The 16917-nt window shown below is 31.0% G+C and overlaps 1 protein-coding gene and 2 long non-coding RNA genes across 4 annotated transcripts; 2 read left to right on the top strand and 1 right to left on the bottom strand.

Moving 5' to 3' along the window:
- Positions 1-1493: 1493 nt before the first annotated feature.
- LOC112027271 (uncharacterized) lies at positions 1494-10195 on the top strand. Its single transcript, XR_010624407.1, has 4 exons — positions 1494-1724; positions 1839-1942; positions 3305-3376; positions 9816-10195. It is a non-coding gene; the product is annotated as an uncharacterized LOC112027271 (long non-coding RNA).
- On the top strand, positions 4436-6647 carry LOC111998941 (uncharacterized). 2 transcript variants are annotated; one of them, XR_010624410.1, is made up of 4 exons: positions 4436-4691; positions 5243-5305; positions 5619-5721; positions 6509-6647. It is a non-coding gene; the product is annotated as an uncharacterized LOC111998941 (long non-coding RNA). The 2 variants fall into 2 exon arrangements; XR_010624409.1 differs by lacking the exon at positions 6509-6647 and having other exon boundaries at positions 4440-4691; positions 5619-6105.
- On the bottom strand, positions 9641-11935 carry LOC112025272 (uncharacterized). The gene is made up of 5 exons (XM_024057925.2): positions 11148-11935; positions 10603-10660; positions 10420-10495; positions 10203-10328; positions 9641-10074 (listed from the first exon to the last, which is right to left on the bottom strand). Exons 1-5 carry the CDS (start codon positions 11827-11829, stop codon positions 9793-9795), a joined length of 1224 nt encoding a protein of 407 aa, XP_023913693.2. The 5' UTR covers positions 11830-11935; the 3' UTR covers positions 9641-9792.
- Positions 11936-16917: the final 4982 nt, after the last annotated feature.

Below are 16917 nucleotides of genomic sequence, written 5' to 3'. Positions count from 1 at the left end.
TAAATCAAGTTATCTATATTTTTTATTTGATTGTGTTTTAAATTTTTTAAGTGTTTTTTCTTTTAATGAAACATAATGCATTTTGTTTCTTGTACTCCTTAAAAATTATTCATCATTTATATGTCCTTTTTAATTTTTTTTTTTATGAGAATCATATATATGTCTTGAACGACCTAAAGAGAAAAATATACATAAGTAAATCCATCATTTATATTAGAAAAATAAAAATAAAAGATTTTAATAACATAAGAAAAATGTAATTTTATCAAGAATCTACCAGCATTATACTGAGAATATGACATAATTGTCAATAAAACAACTCATTTTTCTAAGAAAGCTCTCATCCCAAAGTATCACTAAAATGGACCAAAAAGACCGAAGTGGACTAAAATAATCCGAAGTTGACTAAATGGACTAAAATGGACCGAACTAAACTGAATGAACAAAATAGACCGAACTGAACTGAACTGGACTAAATAGACCAAAATGGACCAACCTGGACCAAAAGGACTGAAAAGTGCTAAACAGACTACAGTGGACTAAAATGACCAAAATGTTACATTGATATAACTCAACGTAGCATTAATAAATTTTACATTTTAGCTTTTAGATATTATACAGATTTTCAATATTCTAAAATTAAAAAAATGTTACACTCTACAAAGTTTCCCATTTCATAGCATAACAATAATAATAATCATAAAATTTTAAGGACTAATGATCATAAGGACTAAAATTTCATAGTATAACAATAATAATAATCATAATATGATCTATGATGTCTACTGTATTGTATGATGATTGCTCTTTTATTATCAAATCTAAAGATATCAATTGGTTTTTGGTGTATGCTCTTCAAACCCCAAATTTTTGTTCAATTACCAAAAAAAAAAAAAAAAAAAAAATAACAATTAAGTTAAGGATGAGATTTGGGTCTAGTATCCAGTTGCACTAGACCCGTTGAAATTATACCACATGTTTACTTTTGAACACATATCAAGCCTCACCCTTAAGTTAATTAAAACCAACAATAATTACTAAGCCTATTGACTTAAAAAAGGGGGAAAAAAAACTTTTTACTGATGGTGTCAATGTTATTAAAGGATTCATTAAATATTCCTTGATTATGTCAAAGTAGGTCATTCCATTAATTGGTGTGCCCATAAGGAAGGTACACTACAAACAACATGAGCTGCTTCGACCCTTTTTTTTCAAGGGTTACTAAAATTTGTCCAAATATACAATAAAGTAAGACTATTACTAGATTTATTAAGGACCTTCAAAATAATTAACACAACCCTTGAAATAAATATATAAAAAAGTGGTTAATTTTATCACTAAAATGTAAATCCTCTTAAATTCACAATCCCTAATAAAAATACCCAAAAAAAATTTTCAACCCTTGAATAAAATTTCAAAAAAATATTTAAAATACCCAACCTTCCTTTAAAAAAAAAAAAAAAATCACACTCTCTCTTCCCTCCACCAAAAAAAAAAAAAAAAAAAAAAACTCTCGGTCTCTCATATATCGCAAGCTCTCTCTCTCTCTCTCTCTCTCTGAGATCTCTCACTGTCTCATTTTCCCCAAATACAAATCTAAGCTCGGTAATCATGGAAATCACATAGCATTCAAGCTCAAGTTCGTGATTTCTTCGTCTGTGTCACTTTGTCTCTCTCAATCTAAGCTCGGTGTTCTCTTCGTGACTTCGTCTCTCTCGGTCACGGTGTGTTTTCTTCGTCTCTCAATCGCATTGATAAGAATTGGTATTGCCTAATCACAAACCCTAATTTCTTCTTTGAATTTTTGTGTTTCGTTGTTTTCTCCCACTTTCTCGTAGATTTTCACCGCATTTCTTTGATTTTCCTTTCGCACATTTCTCAAAAACGAAGGTTTCCTCTCATCTTGACTCCAGCATCGCTGATTCCACTAGTTTGATTACAGGTTCTACTCTCTCTTATGAAATGTTCATTGTTGATTGTTGATTTTGAAATTGGAAAACTCTCTGTACCTATTGATTGTTGATTTGTAAGGTTGAATCTGTGCTCTATTCTGAAGTAATTATTTAATTCGCTCCTTCAAGCTTCATTTTCTTTGATTTTGGAGATTTTTTTTTTTTTTTTTTTTTTTTTGTGTTTGTTTATCAATTTGATTTTTCAGGAATTTCCCGCGCTTTTGGATGATTACCTATAACTTCTGCTCCATTTTTTTTTATTAAATACGAAATTCAAATAATTAAATAATTAGATCATCCAAACTTTGTTTAAATCTAGGAGATTTTGCTGCATTTGTTTATACGATTTAACATTTCACGAATTTCCTGCGTTTTTTGAAGCACTACCTATAAGTACTTATACCGCTGCCATTGCGATTGCAATTGCGGTTTCTTTTTGTTAATTACAACCATAATTAACAAAAATAGAAAGAAGTTCTGTAACTTCTCATGGTTTAGCAAAAGAGTACTTCAAGGCTTATTGAGTTACCTGTCAGCAGATAGGAATGAGTTTCAGCTAAGGCAATTGCAGGCATGTTAAAGACTGCTTGGCAATGCAGCCTTTGAGGCAAACCATTTGTGGTATAAGTACATAAAATCCTCTGCAATACCTGTCATCCAATTTTTTATATTTTAATTGTGAAAGACACTGATGGAGAATCCATAAATTTTAATTGTGAAATGGGCAACGAGTATACAGGGCCATGATTGTTCTGTTCTATGTTGTCAAATAGTGAGATCATACTGCATATATGCTATGAAGTTAGTTACACATGGTATAAAGATAACAATCAAAGAAAAATACGTAACAAGAGCAAAGTTAAAAAGGAAATTACATGATTAGTACAACGACCAAGCATATGCGCTTCAGTATTTGAACAATCACATGTGATTTTCCATAACCACTAGGATAAATTTACCTAGTAGTTTGATAGTACGCTGCAAGAGATTTTGATATTGAGATTACCTGTGTACTTGTGGTTGTACAAGAAGATTTCACACTTCTTTATCATAAAAGAAAAAAATTGGACTTTATAGCCTAAAAACACAATGTAGATACTGAACTACTTGGATTTGTGCAATGACTGGTTTTGTTGAAGACTCTGTATGAAATATGCCCATGTTCTTTTCTTTGAATGGTTATGCAATTTGCTGTTGTTTGCTGTAATTATAAACTTCTGTCTGCCTTTGGTTTCATTTTTTTAGAACAAGGAATTATTTCAAGATTTGGCTCCTTCCCTGTGGAATTCTTTTGGTACTATTGCTGCACTTATATGGGTGTGCCTAATTAATTTATGTTTTTTTTTTTTTAGAAGAGAGAATTATTTCAAGATTTGGCTCCATTGTTGTGGAATTCTTTTGGTACTATTGCTGCACTGTTACAGGTATGCTCTTTATAATTGTCAATTTATTCTCATTGGTTTTATTTTTGCTCTCTCTCTCAACCTGTTTTTCACAGTTGTCATAAATACATTTATCTTAGCATCTTATGTATTTGGGATTTTGACAAAATATGTTTTGGTTTTCTGTATTTTAGATATGATTTTTTTTTTTTGGTCTTTTATTCCTCCCTCACTGTGGACATTACTTGCTTAATCTCGTAGAGTAAAAATGTAGGTTGCAATTGTTGCTGTTTATTATTAAATCTTTATATATAGGTTGCAATTTGTCAATTTATTCTCACAAGTATTTCAGTTTTAAATTGACTTTCAACGGCGTTTTCCCCATAAAAGTAGTCAGTGGCGACTCTAGGATTATTTTTAAGGGGGGTCAGTAAGAAATATAATTATACAAAATTTTAAATAAAAAAGAACTTGAATATATCAACATCACCCAAAAAAAAAAAAGACATGAAGTTTTACAATTGCTTTATACGATGTTTCATATTTTGAATTTGTTGCATGATATCTTCATTATTAATCCTACAAACTATATCTCTTTCAATGTACACAAACAAGCAATCATTCTTCAATTGATCTCTCATTTTATTGATTTATTTCAATTTTTTAAGATCTAAGTGAATTTTTTCTAAGGTTTAAGATTAACAAATTTCTACTTTTGTTGTTAGGCTTATTAATTTTTTTCCAAATTTTATATCAAATTGGTTTGTGATTGTTTTTTTTTTTTTTTTTTTGTTTTTTTTGTGTATGTGGGTTTAAAAAGACCAAGATATTGTTAAAAGAATTATATTCAAACTTATTTTCAACTGGGCTTAAAAAAATATAGGACCAAGGTGTTCAAAATTTTATTCTAGGTGTCAAAACCAAAAAAGAGAGTATATAATATATATATATATATATTTTTTGGTTTCAGTACAGGGGGTTCATTTGAACCCCCTGGGCTCCAACTGGAGCTGCNTTTTTTTTCACACAAAGAGACTCATAGAGACAAATATAAAGCTATAATTTCATATATATTTGTTTATTTTTGAGAGATTTTTGTTTTTGTTTGCATTGAAAATTGGAAATTTTTTGGACCTGAAGCTTGAAGAGAACGATAATGGAGGGTCCGGTAGGGCAAAAGGAGAAACAGCAAGAGTTCACTTTGGTTTCATTCTTGGACCTCACTTCGTCTTCTTCGGAATCTTAGTCTAAGCCAGTGGTGGCTCGGTTCTCCGACGATTCTGGACTCGCCGAGCTTTGATTTCACAAGGAACCTGAATCGGCTGTTGCTATCAATGTTGATCTTCGAACTGCTCAGGTTTGGCTTTACTCTTTACGATTTTGTTATCCGTTTCAGTTTTTTAATTTATTGTTCGATTGGTTGCTGAGAAAGTGGGGGAAAAGAAAGGAATGGAAAAGGAAATAGATTAAAATTTAGAGCATTATCGATGTTTTTATTTTATACTTGACTGACTGAGCCAAATAAATTCAAGCGTTGTGTTAATCAGTGTGGTGTTTGTGTGCGTGTGTGTTTCTAAGAGTGAATACTCTTTACTCTTTTCTTTTGGTTTCAACTTTGTTTTGGTTTCAGCTTTGTTTTGGTTTAATTGTTCGTTTGGCTGCTGAGAAAGTAGAGGAAAAGAAAGAAATGGAAGAGAAAATAGATTAATTATTTTGAGCATTATTGTTATTTTTTGTTATTTATTGAATAAAATAAGTTTATTGAGCCAAATAAATTCAAGAATTCCTTATTTTATAGTTTTGGCTATATGTATGCATTTTTGTTTTTATTTATTTATTTTTAATCAGTGACGTTGGGCATAAAAGGTGTGTTTATTTATTTATTTTTTTTTTTTTTTGTGTTTTCAGATATTCAAATTAAGCTCTGTTCAATCAGTTTGCCTTACTGAAGGGTCTGATTCCACTGAGGAGGTATGGAATACAATTTGAATTTATAAATTCAGTGTTTGTATAGATAGATAGATAGCTTTGTACTTTATATTGCTGAGTGAGAATGTGGTGCACTAGAAATATCCTTGCATGTGCGTGAAGCTAAGTATCTTAACTTTATTTGGGTCTTTGCTTGGAAAACTGTGATCTAACCAGTGCATTTCTGCTGCATTTTACTTTTTAAAATACGCAAATTGATGATGAATAAGGTCATGTTTGATATATACTTGTAATGTAAGATTGTTGAAGCATTGTGAAATGCTCACGTCTCTTAACAGTATTACTTTTGAAGTAGAAGACATCATATTCAAGGGGAGTCACTGTCCAATTTAGAAACGAAGAGGAGAGCAGAGCCTTCCATTGTGCATTTGAGCAATCGAAAGAGGAAGTTCTTGAAGGTGCTGCTTTGAAAATTTGCTCTCCCCTGACCCCTTTCCTCTGGTTTGAAATAGATGATCAGATAAAATGACTGATGTACTCTTTGTAAATTTGCTCTCCCCTCTGCTTTGAAAATTTGCTCTCCCCTGCCCCTCCCTTGTATTTCTAATATTCTTATGACTGATGTACTCTTTTTTTTTGGATGGGGAAGTACTCATTCTTTAAGCATAGTCAATAAAGTCCTGATATTGTTTAATAAAAATAAATTGACACATTCTTATAAATGAATGTGTCAATTTTTAAACACAAGATATAAAAGTAATTGTTTCCAAAAAAAAAAACATAAAAAGTAATAAAAATATTTATTTATTATGTTGTTAACATGGTCTCAATTACATTCACTTTATAAGTATTTTTTTAAAACAAAATTTTATACTAGATTTTGCATTTTCCTTCAAAATATTAAAAGAGGAAGAGAGTCATTATCAATTCATTAATTAATCTCTCGACCCAATTCAGAATATATTTTGAGAATGCGCTTCCTCTTTTGCAGTTGAATATGAATCTCTTTATTTTTTATTGATGGTTGTGTGTTGGATGTGGTACCTTTTTTGCTTGTTTATTTATTTATTTAAGTGGAGTTCAATTTTGAACCATTTGTTTTAAATTATTTATTAATTGTAGTGTCATAAATATAGTGTCTATTGGCTCCATAAATGACGTACAAATGGATTTGCTTGGCAGATTCTTTTAATCTCTTAAATTAATGACTCTCTCTCTCTCTCTCTCTCTCTCTCCCTTTTTCAGCTCTTCCCCTTCTCAACTAAACAACTCTTCGTTTCTCCAATTCTTCCATTTAATTGCCTCTACCCTTAAAAGTTAAAACATCAAGAGGCACAATAGCTTCTAAATGAAAAAAAGATGTCTTTGTCTTTTGGAACAAGAACCACAAAAAAGAGACAGAGAACTCCACTCCTATTGGAGTCACGCTCTTCTCAAGCAGTGGTATTAACCCATAACGAAAAGTCCTTCCAAAAAAGGTACATTTTCCCTTTCTCTTCAACTCAGTATGAAACAACGGAGTATTATGATTTTTATTTAGATTTCCTAATCCATTAATGTTGTTAATTGCTTTAGTTTGAGCATTGTTGGTTTTGAAAGTCAATTTCAATTACAAGATTCTGAACTACTCCTAAGAATTTATAAATTTGATTGGGTATGTTTGTTTGTTTTCATCTCATTATTTCTTGATGTAATTTCTTAGCCCACCAAGCGGCTTAAAATATAATTGCAATCCGTAAATTTTTTTTTTTTTAAGTAGTACGATGAAGATTGAGGAAGCAAAGAGCACATGCTCCTAAGAAAGGTGAGTAAAAGCTTTCCCTTTGTTTTAGTGAAAATTTTGGTTTCGATTTTTTTTTTTATAGTTTTTCCAAGATTGATGTTGCAAGTTTATTTGACTGTTTCATGAAAGGTTAATATATATTTTTCTCTTATATTCACGAAATCCATCCAAGCTTTACTCCATTACTGTACTCTCTATCCCTCAATTTGACAATGAGGAGGAAGGTGATGCAGAAACAAGAGAAGAGGGGGGGGGGGGGTGGGTCATGAGCCAAATCCAAAGAGAAGGCATGTTCCCAAGACTGTAATAGAACCAAAAATCATTATGCAAACAAGAAGTGAAGTTGATCTTTTAGATGATGGCTACAGGTGGCGAAGTATGGACAAAAGGTGGTCAAAGGCAATCCTCATCCAAGGTGGTAACCTCATCTGTTTCTATTATTTCAGTATCTTTCTGACTTGACATTAAAAAATCAAATATATTTTTTTGAGAAACAAAAAATCAAATATATTGAGTGAAAGAGTTGCATCAACTTTGGTCTCATTTAAATGGCTTCTTGTACCTCTAATTTGAAGTGTTGTGAGCTTTTAATTTCAATTGTCTGATCTAATTTGCATTCAACTTTTAAATATGATATTTCCTGCATTTTTGAAATTTCATATATATCACCGTTGTGTTCTTGTTGCTATTAGTGTACTATGTGTATATTTTCCTTTTGATCAAATTAAAAGAAGCTGTCTTTGGTGCTGTATTTGACCACCAATTGTTATATTCCAATATATGTCAAATTTTACATATTGATTCTTACAAGACTGAAACTTTTTAGACTTGTCCTTGTAGACAAAAATACTTCCTTATAGGCTCTCTTGACAGGGTTGTCCATTTTACATATTCATGCTTGCTTCTTATAGCGTATAGATAATGTAGTACTAAGAATCTTTCTTTCAAGACTCGGTTGATCAATAAACCATTTTGTTTGAATCAACCTAATGCTTAATTAGATAGGAATAGGATACCATTTAGAATATAATTCTTAAAAAGAATAAAAAGTTTTCGGAGTTTTTACAATAAATGTGAGACTAATGCAAGATTAAAACTGTATAATGAGGGCCTGGTTTGTGGTGATTGTACTAGTATAATGGATTTTCCACATTATAGTCTCTTATGTAGAAAAGTTACCTCAGGTGTGGAGGTCCTTCTAAAGCCATCTGGGCTAGGGGGGAAAAAAAAAAAAAAGGGGCTATAGACGCGTTTTGAACGCAGCCTAAGGTGATAGACTATGGCCGCGTTTTGAAACGCGGCCATAGACCCCATTCTTAGGCCACATTTGGAAAATGTGGCCATAGACCTCCTTCTTAGGCCGCGTTTAGAAAGTGCGGCCATAAACCCTCTCTGGCCTATAGTCACGGGGTTTGGGCCACATTTGAAAACGTGGCCTAAAAAAACGCGGCCATAGGCCAAATGGCCTATGGCTACGTTTTTTGGACCAAAGGCTGCGTTTTACAAACGTGGCCTAAGGCCTTTTTTTTTGTAGTGACGTGCGAGAATCCTTGCAATTCCTGCCGTGACACAAGAAACTGGATTTCTAGCCTCTGCAGTTACATGCATCCTATGTTGGGCTTTTATGGTAATTCTCTTAGGCTTTGTGTGTGTGTGTTTGAGTTAGTACTCATGAAATAGGGAAGTTTGTGAGAAATATAAGTCACTCTAGGTTGTGACGGGGTTGCTCATTGCTGAAGTAAATGTCAACACTATGTGTGAGCTGGGTTCTAGTGGTGTATCATTAGTAAGTTCTGTTTCTATTTAACATAACTTGCAATCAGTTCCCATACTTTTATATTTATATGTTCCCTTTCCTAAATGGGGAAAAAACATATAAAATAAAAAGATGCATGCATACACAAATTTTGTGACTAGTAGCTAACCTGTGCACCTCTATTCCTATCTGATAAGTTCTTATGAATGGATAATGTGTAAAAATGGTGTTATGTGATACACATTATGTGAGTTGTAACTTCAAAGCTGGATACTGTATTGAGATTGCATGTGATGGTTTATTTGTTCAAAAGACTGATTGGAGTTCATGCCTTTGAATGTGAAAGGAATTCATCACCTTACTATTTAAGCACATTAAGTTCACTAAATTTGCCATGAACTTTTGGCAGTCTTACTGCATAGATTTCTTAGTTTGTATAACTTAATTCAGTATGGAATATCAACCTATCATTTCTATTCTTTGTTTCCTTGTAGCATCTCTCGCAGAATGGTTATGAATGATTAATTTACAAATACGATATGTGCAACATTATTACAAGACTAAAATATTATTCTTGACCAAATTGCGGTGCACACCTATTGAGGCATGTAACAAAAAAAAGAGCCCTTTTCAAAACCAAAAAGAAAAGAAAAAAAGAAGAAGAAGGAAGGTTATGTATATTTCATTTATTAGAATAGGTGAACATGTGAAGATTTGAACTCTAGGTATGTTGCTCCAACAAAAACATTAGTGATATCCCGCATAATAATTTCAACTCAAAAAATTAATAAAGCTTAACCATCCATAAATTTCATCAATAGAAAAGGCAAATTTAACATATCATTCAACTCATTTCAACTAGAAATTGAAATCCAAATCCTACATTATTAGTACTTTTGTCCAAATTAACCAATAATGATTTAACTAAATCATAATAACAATTAGAAAGATGTACAGATCAATATCAATAATTTTGAACTAATACTTTTTCTATTGGTTATTATCCCAACTAGGCATGGCCCCATGCAAACCAGTATTCAGAAAATTTTGATTTTGCACTTGTTGTCTTTGGGGATGTGGAGCATTGAAAAAAGTAGAAACCAGTTGGTTAAGGCATGGTGGAATTGGTGAAGTGAGATATGTAGATGCATGTATCAGGCTTCTAACATCCGACAAATTCAGACCAGCATTTTCAGCTATAGATATAAAATATGGGTCATCGAGTGGGTGGAACCCTGTCACTCTCATAACTTGTTTCTCAGATGTATAGACCTGAAAAAATTCATAAGATATATAAACAGCATATTCTATATGAATGCAAAAACTACAAAGGGAAGAAAGAAAGAAAGTGAAAGTAATTTTTTAGCCTTGCACTTTCATGATCTGTTTCCCAGACTTACCCGTGCAATAATTGCCACACGATCCATTATTGCAACTCTATTCCAACGATGAGATGTGTCACACTTTTCTTTACGCTCCGAGAAAGCCAGTGATGATTCTGAGGCTATCTCCTTAAGATGTTCAACCTATATAAAACCATGAAAACTTAAATTATCGTTCATATAAGGATATTGTTGGTGAGAGTGTTTAGCGTTAACAAAAAACACAAAGCATTACCTCTTTCTCGGTGTTTTTCATCATGTCTTGTCTTCTTTTTCTAGACTGTCTAGCTGATTTTAGATTTGCTTGCTTCCTAATATGGAAAATAATCAAATTGGTATACAATCCATTTTAAATATAAAAACAAATTGAGAATCATTGTACAATATTTGAAAAAATATAAAATTTCTTGTTACCAACCTTCTTTGACGCTTTGCCTCATCAGAATTTTCAATGATCTTTGCCGTAAATTGAAAAACTATACATGGTCAAGAAAGCAAATTCAGCAAGTGATGTAAAGGCAGCTAATTGCAAAAACCCACAACCACAACACAAATTGATGTAACTATTCAATCATCAAATAACTGTTCAACACAACACTCTAAATTGAAAAAAAACAAGCCTCTATTCTCAAAGCAAATAAACATATATTATAGATATAATAGAATTGTTCTATTTATTTATTAATTTGATAAATCAGAAAGATTTATTCATGAAAAGAAACAAGGCTAGTTCCAAGTTACAATTAAATAGAGACCTAAATAATACAAAACAAAGAGCAATAAAACTCAAGCTCATACACAGCTAACCAATGTACAAAAACAAAAAAATTTCTTTCTATGAGAATTCATTCGTGAAAGAGAGTGATATAAATAATAGCATTGTTGAAATTCTATATGCAGCACATACAAATAAGAATACAAAATAAACTCTTTAAAGGCAAAATTATGATAAAGAAATAATACCATTACTATTAGCAATTGGAGGCTGTGATTGAGTGTTGTTCACTACATTAAATTGTTGATTAACTTGATTGGCAGCAACTATGGGTAGAGGAACTGACGAATATGATTCCACCGATGATACTGCACTAGTCACTGTAGAATTCAATTGTAATGAAACAAACTCATCTGCAAAATTATGATAAGACGTAACACCATTAGTACTAGCAATTGGAGGCTGAAATTGAGTGTTGTTCACTACATTGAATTCTTGATTGAGTGCAGCGTAAGGGAGCTCTTGCTCACTAACAAAATCAACAGGAGGCATCGGTAGAGGAACCAAGAAAGATGATGCACAATTCAATGGCAGAGGAACCAAGTCGTTTGAATTGCTACAGTTAGAAACTTTGGAGGAATCGACAGCAGCGTACATTGGAGACTTTGACTTAGTAATCTCATGTTCCAGAGCAGAATCCAAAGGCGGTAACTGTTCAGCCATAAACTCCAAAAGCGAGTCACTTTGAAGCTTGGAGTTGGAATTGGTTCCAGTAACACTAACAGCATCCTCCTTCCCGAAATCAACATCTTGCGCATGTGCTTTGACAAGCAACATCAAATTCGACCATGACTCGCTTTTACGCATGTTATCATCACTGGGAGAAGAAGAAGAAGACCATAAGCAGCCAGGGATTTCGCCCTCATCCATCGTTATTAATTCTCAACAACTTAAAGAAAGAAAGAAAGAAATATAGGAGAAAATATAATACGGTTTCGGTTTGTGTTGGAATAGGAGCTATATATAGGAGAGGGAGCTAGGGACAATCACCGCCTCGCCTAATGTTGATTGACTTATGCTTACGTGTCATGCAAATTATTATTTTTTATCTAACATTAATAATTTAAAAGAATTTTATCTGAAGATAAAATAACTGCGTAATGCCCTACACTATTCCTCTTCTGATTCGTAAAACATGAACCCATGCAAAAGCAAGAAAGATTATTTTCAATTTCATGAAACTTGTGGGGAGAGAGAGAGAGAGAGAGAGAGGGTATCAATGTCTCAACCATGGTGTCGCCGCCAATCTCCTCCCCCTTTCTTCTTCCTGCAGCTTCACCCAGCGTTGTTTCCTTCTTTCCAGTTTCTTCAGTTGCCTTTTCATTTTGGTCTTAGTCTTTTCTTTTGTGTGCTGACCCTGACTAACACACTTGTTGTCTATTCAATTCAATTTCAATTTTCAAAACATCATTAACTTGCCATGAAGGATGTCACGTGAATAGGGTTTTTTTTTTTTTTTTCATAAAAAAACAATTTTGTATATTATTATTTCAATGTTTGTATTATTTTAAAAACTTTAAACTAAAAATATGTCTACTATGTATTAGTATATATTACTTTTAATGTCTATTACTCTTCTTCTTTGTTTTATTGTTCTTCTCTTCTGTTTTTACTTAATTTAAATTCTAAAATGAACATAAGTTGTCTAAAAATATACCTAAATGTAAAATTAATTAATTAATTGTTTAGTTCATTTTTACTAAATTCATGATTATTTTGTTATGGTGAAAGTATATGTAATGGCCGAGGGTTTCAAAATGAATATACTATAAACTAGCAACAAGGCATGGGCTAAGAGCTGAAATCGCCCTCCTTAGACATTATCCTCTTTTTGTTAGATTTGATTCAGATCCAACTCAGATAATTTGGAACCATCTAATAAAATTTAATGATAATTTTTTACTTATTTTAATTTCATAGAATATTATTGACTCTCAAAAAAAAAAAAAAATCAAAGAATATTGATAAACTTGTATATACATTAGAAATACAAAAAATATTGATAGATTTTTGGAAAATTATTGCTGTAATGCAAATAAATGAGGTAGAGGAGCTGCATTCTAATAACATTGTGGGTGTGAATCATTCCAACTCTATAATTCGCGTGTGCATGACCTTCAATAGAACAATTTTGGTTACCAACATAAATTTGCATTTTTTAACCTATCTAAATCAATGAGGTAACATTTTTATGTTTGCTGATAATGACTAAACACTCTAACCATCTATATCCTTATTTTTATGGTTTTAGTTTTTTTTTTTTTCATAAAAAAACTATTTTGTATATTATTATTATTATTTCAATGTTTATATTATTTTAAAAACTTTAAACTAAAAATATGTCTACTATGTATTAGTATATATTACTTTTAATGTCTATTACTCTTCTTCTTTGTTTTATTGTTCTTCTTTTCTGTTTTTACTTAATTTAAATTCTAAAATTAATGAACATAAGTTGTCTAAAAATATACCTAAATATAAAATTAATTAATTAATTGTTTAGTTCATTTTTACAAATTCATGATTATTTTGTTATGGTGAAAGTATATGTATTATGTAATGGCCAAGGGTTTCAAAATGAATATACTATAAACTAGCAACAAGGCATGGGCTAAGAGAGGAAATCGCCCTCCTTAGACATTATGTGCCTCTTTTAGTATCTAGCATTAGTACTGCAGTATAAAAAAAATAATTAGTGCTAGATCTGGTTGGGTTTTGTGAGATTTGATTCAGATCCAACTCAGATAATTTGGAATCATCTAATAAAATTTAATGATAATTTTTTACTCATTTTAATTTCAAAGAATATTATTGATTCTCAAAAAAATAAAATAAAAAAAATCAAAGTATATTGATAAACTTGTATATACATTAGAAATACAAAAAATATTGATAGATTTTTGGAAAATTATTGCTGTAATGCAAATAAATGAGGTAGAGGAGCTGCATTCTAATAACATTGTGGGTGTGAATCATTCGAACTCTATAATTCGCGTGTGCATGACCTTCAATAGAACAATTTTGGTTACCAACATAAATTTGCATTTTTTAACCTATCTAAATCAATGAGGTAACATTTTTATGTTTGCTGATAATGACTAAACACTCTAACCATCTATATCCTTATTTTTATGGTTTTATGGTTTCAATTTTTTATCAGTTTTGACTTGATAGATAATTTAATTATTCAAGTAAAATGAATTTTACTAATTGAGTTAATTGAAATTCATGCAATAATCCAAAAAATTTAAGATGTATAAATAAGATTACAAATTTTTTCTCTATTTTGGTTCACTAAAGCTCTATTTTTTTTAATAAAAAATAATTCAATAATTGAGGCGGGAGGGAGGATTTGAATCTTAAATGTCTCAATTGGAAACATAAAGTAATGCCAATTAGTTAAATCATCAATTTTTTGTCATGATTCACAACGTTTTTTAAAAAAAAAAAATTTGGCCTCGTAACATTAATTTTGGCCAAGAGAGAATTAACACTGAAAAATTAAACCAAATATATCTCAAAGTTATCGAGGAAGAATCTATAAAAACTTGATTTATATATATATATATATTTTACATGATGATCTACATCTTAGATATAAAGTGAAGAACATCATGACTAATATAGAACTCAACTAAAGAAAAACTAATACTACTGGATATTATTATTTTCTACTATTATGTAATCTAAATATAGGTAATGGAGCAAGAACCATAATGGACGTAACGTAAAAGCATTGATCACAGTATCACATGCCATGCCTCATAGTATAGTCCTGTGATAAAAGGTTCTCATATTGGTCAAATATGGCCATTTTAGCCCTTAAATGTGTATTCTTTAAGTTGTATGCCTTTTGATTTTCTTTAATCAAACAACGCACTCTTCATGTTTTCTCTTGATGATATCGGTCTCCGAAAAAGATTTTTGATTCATCAAGTCTTTCATATACTGATCCCCCTTTTTTTTTGTGTGTGTGTGTGTGTGTTTTCTTTATAGCTTCTTGATTCTTATTTTTTCTCTCTCCAATTTTTGCAGATGTTGCAAACACGCTCTCCATAATGATTGCAATTGAAATTACAAATTTACAACATAAATCTTATTTTAGTAAACATACAATAACAACAACAACAATGAAGCGAATGAATCATATAGAAGGAAAAGAAAGAATCAAATTACACATATGTACCGTAAAATTAATGACTCAAGTCAATAAAAACCATAAAGTAAATAAATCAAACAAATTAAAACTATAATTTATCATGGTGAAAAACTTGACAATGATAATAGATTTAGTAGTGAAAAACTTGTAAAACTTGACCCTGTGTTTGGCTATATGCATTACGAGAAATTGGTTATTTTCAATAGTTGAAATTGTTGAAAAAAGTACTAAAAACAGTTGAAAATACTATTTTCGACAGTTAAAGTAACCGTCAAGAACCGCCATTAAAAACGATGTTGAAATTTTTTTTCTACGGCCTATACAACCGTTGAAAAAAATGTTACACTCTTATCAATGGTTAATAAACGTCAAAGCATCATTAAAAGCCGTTGAAACATAAACACATAAAGATGCTTATTACTTTTTTCCACATGTACTCAATCGTCGATAAAGGGTATCTTGAAATAAATTTCAATGGTTTGTAAACGTTGAAATAAGTATTTTCTTTAAAATAAAATTATTTGGATGCACTTTTTACATTGATCAAAATTTAATAACCTATTAAAAAATATAATGAAACACAATTGTGCAATTCCTAATTAAATTTACAACAACCAATCAACTACTCTTTTAACACAAAAAAAAAAAAAAAATTGTACAAATACAATGGATAATTAGAGCTGAAAATATTTTTTTTATTAGTAATTTGAACTGAAAATATAGAAGTCAACCTTTCGAAACCCATGCTCGTAGCAACATGCTCAGCAGGCAGGGGTTTTAAAGAACCATCACTTTCTCTATTAAACTGCCAAAAAAATCAAAATTAAACAAGAGTAAATAATAAATCAAATTCCTTCTTAGGCCACATAGAAGAAGAATGATAATAATGTACATAAATACAGTAGGGAGTCTTTTGAAGAAGAATTACAAAATTATATCAGGAATGCTAAATGGAAATCCACAAGATATGGTGGCAAAAGTTATACCTGGATAAAGACAAGGTTCCAAATCTCAAGGCACGTAGGATCATCATTTTAACCAATGATGCAGCATCGCGATTACCAATTCTATCATAATGTACTTCAGTGCAAGGTCCACAAGGACATGTATCACCCATCTCCCAGAAATTGTCCTGTACAAAGAGACAAAAACAATGAACCAATTAGATTTTTTTTTTTAATAAAAAATAATTTGAATATGGCACACAATTTAAATGAAATTAATGGACAAGAATATTTTTTCCTAGATGGAACCTTTGTAGTGTAAGCAGGAAAAAGATGTACATTGCACTAAGTATTTTTTTTTTAATAAAAAATAATTTGAATATGGCACACAATTTAAATGAAATTAATGGACAAGAATATTTTTTCCTAGATGGAACCTTTGTAGTGTAAGCAGGAAAAAGATGTACATTGCACTAAGTAGGTATTGAATTTGAACCCATGATCTTCAATAGGATCATGGGTATTGAAATAAAAATATCACTTAGCTGTAATGCATTCAAATTCAACAGAGCAAGTAGACAAAAAGAATTACAAGTTTTGGATAAAAAAATATTTACAGTTTAAATTATCTATTGTATTTGGTATTATTGCTCCAGTTATGGGCTGCACACACAAGCTGTCTTTTTCTCACTCTAGCATTGCCCTTTGTTACATTGAGAACAAAATGACAAGAAACACTAAACACAAAGAAAGGAAACATACCTTTTCAAGGTTTGCTGCATAATTTGCTACATGCCTTCATCAAGATCATCACTAACTTCACACCGTCTCAAGGTTCTACTGGCATCAACAACA

This window comes from Quercus suber, unplaced genomic scaffold (genome assembly GCF_002906115.3).
Source record: "Quercus suber isolate HL8 unplaced genomic scaffold, Cork oak 2.0 scaffold_19, whole genome shotgun sequence".
NCBI lineage: Eukaryota > Viridiplantae > Streptophyta > Magnoliopsida > Fagales > Fagaceae > Quercus > Quercus suber.
This window is presented reverse-complemented; position numbering and strand designations above follow the sequence as displayed.